This window comes from Hipposideros armiger, unplaced genomic scaffold (assembly GCF_001890085.2).
Source record: "Hipposideros armiger isolate ML-2016 unplaced genomic scaffold, ASM189008v1 scaffold_400, whole genome shotgun sequence".
In the NCBI taxonomy this organism is placed as follows: domain Eukaryota; kingdom Metazoa; phylum Chordata; class Mammalia; order Chiroptera; family Hipposideridae; genus Hipposideros; species Hipposideros armiger.
The window spans coordinates 215,855-219,573 of record NW_017731750.1 but is presented as its reverse complement, the minus strand read 5'-3'; the positions used below and the strand labels follow the sequence as shown (position 1 = coordinate 219,573).

Sequence of the window (3,719 nt, the reverse complement as noted above, 5' to 3'; positions counted from 1 at the left end):
GCAACTTCATTTCTGAAAAGAAATACAATGGTTTACAATGCTCCCTGAGGAAGTGCAAAGCACCATTCAAATTCTAATTCTAATCTCCTAGCTGCAGACATTGTTTTTTCTGTTTGCATAGACTATAACAATATAACGACTACACGGAACCTATGTATTTTTATGTTCTTATGGCTCTTACACAGCCTAAGAAGAAATAAATGAAGATCCCAGAATTGGTCAAATTTTATTCCTACCACTCCTGTAAGCCCCATCTGATGATGGGTGACCAAGTTCTAAGGCTTTAATTCCCAACTACTGGTTTTCTCCAAAAGTAGTGCAACGCCACTACTTTTGCCCAAAGCCCTGGTTTCTCCTAGAGCACATGTATAATTGTGCCAAACTGAATGGTTGGCCTGTCTCCAACCTGTGCTTCCACCCTTTCCCAACTCCCAAACCCAAAACACTTGCCTTGAAAGAAAACGCTTACCCTCTCCAAGCTGCTGTTTCCCGACACGCAAAAAGAGAAGCCAATTATAACCTAACTTCCTAGGCATGTGGAAAAATGACTATACAGAAATGAAAAGTTCTTTATAAACAGACAGGACTATATGAATCTTATGCAATAATGGGAGCAAAAAGTGATACTTAAAAAAAGACATTATACAATATTATTATACCTAACTCATTTTCACACCATCATCCCACAAACCACAGTACCACTCCAAAATTGCCTAGGATAAAAATAGGGCAAAAAAGTGATTTGTCGAAGATTTTAAGGTAAAATGCCACCTAGGTGGATAAGTACCAAACAGGTGCTCAAACAAGCTTTTCATTACCACAGCACGCATTTCTTCTGGGGGAAAAATAGTGTTTCTAATTGTTTGTCTATTTAAATGTTTGCTTGTTTATTTTACTGATCCTTGTTTACCATCAGATGATTCCCACCCTTATCAATTCATGCAGAAAACTTTGAATACATAATCACTAGGTTCTTTAGAGGTCATTTCTAACAGTCAGCCTATCCACATCTGGTGCCATTCCAGCACAGGGCAGGCAGTCAGTAAATGGACAAATAAATGAACAGATGCCTCAGAACCACCCAACAGTTGTTTCTAGCTCTAGAAAAGCAGATCTCACATCTTTCAGTAACTGATTTTACATCAGGCAGCTTTCAATATTAAAGTCTTCTCCAGGTCTAATTAAAACTGTTTCTGCTTGCAATTTAACCCCACTTCTGCAGTTTCCTGTTTCTCTAATACAGGAATCCACTATGTACCACTCACTTGTCAGACCTCAGTTTTTAAATGACCAGTTTTCAACANAGCAACCACTAATTAGCAAAACAGTGCAATAGCTAATAAACCAACAAATGATATAAAACAGAATTATAAAAAAATTAATCTAGAGGAGAAGGTCCAAGAGGCAGACTAGGTAAACACTGTGCCCGCTGCCTCCCAAGATCACACCAAAATTACAACCAAATTATACAACAGTCAACCTCAAGAATCATCTAAAGACTAGCTGAACAGAACCCCTATAACTAAGGATATAAAGAAGAGGCCACATCCAGATGGCAAAATAATAATAACAATAATTTAAAAGAAGGCAGAAAAATGGGAAAAAGAAAATCAAAGAACACAACACAAGCAGAAAATAAACAGCAAGATGATAGATTTAAACCTACCAGAAAATCACTTTAAATAGTCTAATATCCTAATAAAAGGACAGATTTTATATATACAACAGTATGTATATATAATATTTATAAACATATATTATATTTATATATTTATATTTATATATATATATATTTTTTAATCTGTATATTCTTATCCTGTCTCCTCTAACAGGCTGACAGTTCCTTGAAAGAGCTACTGTGTCTTATGTTTCTCTGCATTGCCGTAACTGTCACATAAAAGGTTCTCAATACATAAAGAAGGAGGGAGAGAAGTCAGTCTACTGACTCCCAATTCACCTCTTTCTTCTACAGAAAACCTATATTATTTGAATATTCAACTACAGCCTCCTTGATAAGGTATAACCACAAAAACTTCAGATATACTTGGACATAAAAGCGTAATATCAGTATACGTTTTTTCTGCATTTAATCATTTCCCTTAATAAACAGTGACTTGTAAAGAAGCCGGTGATGGCACCTTCTGTCCACATCCCTGAGCCACACTGAGGCTAACACCCCAGAAACCAAGCAAAGAGAACCATGCTGGCCCAGGCGGCCAACACACAGTCACCCACAGAAATGAGGTGGTGATGCCTTAGCAGGCTAAACCGGGCTCCATAGCACACTGCCAGGCCAACTGGAAAAGGAGCACATCACCCACTTTCCTCTTGGCAAGCCCTATTTCACGCTTCCTCTTTTAGGCATTCACCCAGAATACAGAAAAGTGTAGGTTATAACAATTCCTGAAATTGTCACCTTGCTTAGTAAGGGCCTCTCGGAGAGCAGGAGTTATCATAGCTCTTCTTTCACTGGCTTCATTTGTCACTGCATTCCCAAACAAACCAGCTTTATCTTCCTGCTGCGCCTTTGCTCTCTGTATTAAAATAAAAAAGAATGCAATCCAAAAACGGCAACGTGCAGCAATCATGAAAATATTACCAGGTATAATATACTACAGACACAGGGATTTACATTTCAATATAAGATTAAAGGCAACAAAACTTGTAACCCACTTAAACAGTAAAATCTCTAATAATACTGAAAATAATCTATATCTTATTATAAAGAAATCATTTTCTATATGAAACCATGAATTGTATATAAAATTATGCAAAAACTCTATTAAATAAAATTAAAATATCACTAATTTTTGCCATTTTGATTTAATCTTTGTAGATAATAGAGGTATAGCAATCAAATCAATCAGAAGATAATTAGTAAGGAAGGTAGTCTTAATGTAGACACCAAGACATATTAAGTAATTGTGTTTTTTGTTATCAATTTAATTGCAATTATATAGTTTCCTTTATTCCCAATAAATGTGTAAATTCCTGGAAAAAATGGCAAAGTGCAATGAAAATAACAGCACAATGATGAACAGGTAGCACAGACAAAGGCTCATCACAAACCATGGCCCACATCCTATTCTCACCAAAGCGATCACAGCTCCAGTCAGACAATGATCTAAAGACAAGCCAAAGTCTTTTTTTTTCAAAAGAAAATAAATATAACACATACTCCCATACAAAACATAATAATCACTTATCCAGATGTGAAATATTTTAGCACCCTGAGTACAAACAAGCTGCATAACTTCAGCAAGTTACTTTTCTGAATTTCAATTTCCTCACCTTTCTGAAAAAGGGGGAAAGTAGTTATCTATGGAGCAGGAATGTACTGAAGATTAAATGAAAGAAAATCGCCTGGCACAATGCCTGATACATAATAGGAGTTCAAAAACTTATAGCTACTGCTGGTTATTACATCTACAAACCTCAAATACAAGTCAAAAAAGTGCTCTGGGCTGCGCAGACAACCATCTGCCCTGAGACCATTGCTCCACCACCCCACCTGCCGCCCCAATGGCTCCTTCAGGAAGATCCGTGGGGGAAATTTGTCTTCAGCAATAGGAAGAAATCTGAAGGCTAAACTGACGTGTTTCCTTTTGACTTTGATGGCTAGAAAATTCTGCAGCACACCTCTGATCACTGTATAAAGTCTTGCATCATGCCTATCTGGTACTTCCTGTACATGGTTTCATATTATAAGATGGCTCTCA

The 3,719-nt window shown here is 36.8% G+C and overlaps 1 protein-coding gene across 3 annotated transcripts in view; it reads right to left on the bottom strand.

Moving 5' to 3' along the window:
* The window catches only part of LOC109393965 (S-adenosyl-L-methionine-dependent tRNA 4-demethylwyosine synthase-like), a 225,135-nt gene that overhangs the window by 168,978 nt on the left and 52,438 nt on the right, over positions 1-3,719 (bottom strand). For all 3 annotated transcript variants that reach the window (XM_019663723.1, XM_019663725.1, XM_019663724.1), the window contains one exon: positions 2,417-2,534. In XM_019663723.1, coding sequence (XP_019519268.1) covers positions 2,417-2,534 — 118 coding nt within the window. The remainder of the gene's footprint in view (positions 1-2,416; positions 2,535-3,719) is intronic.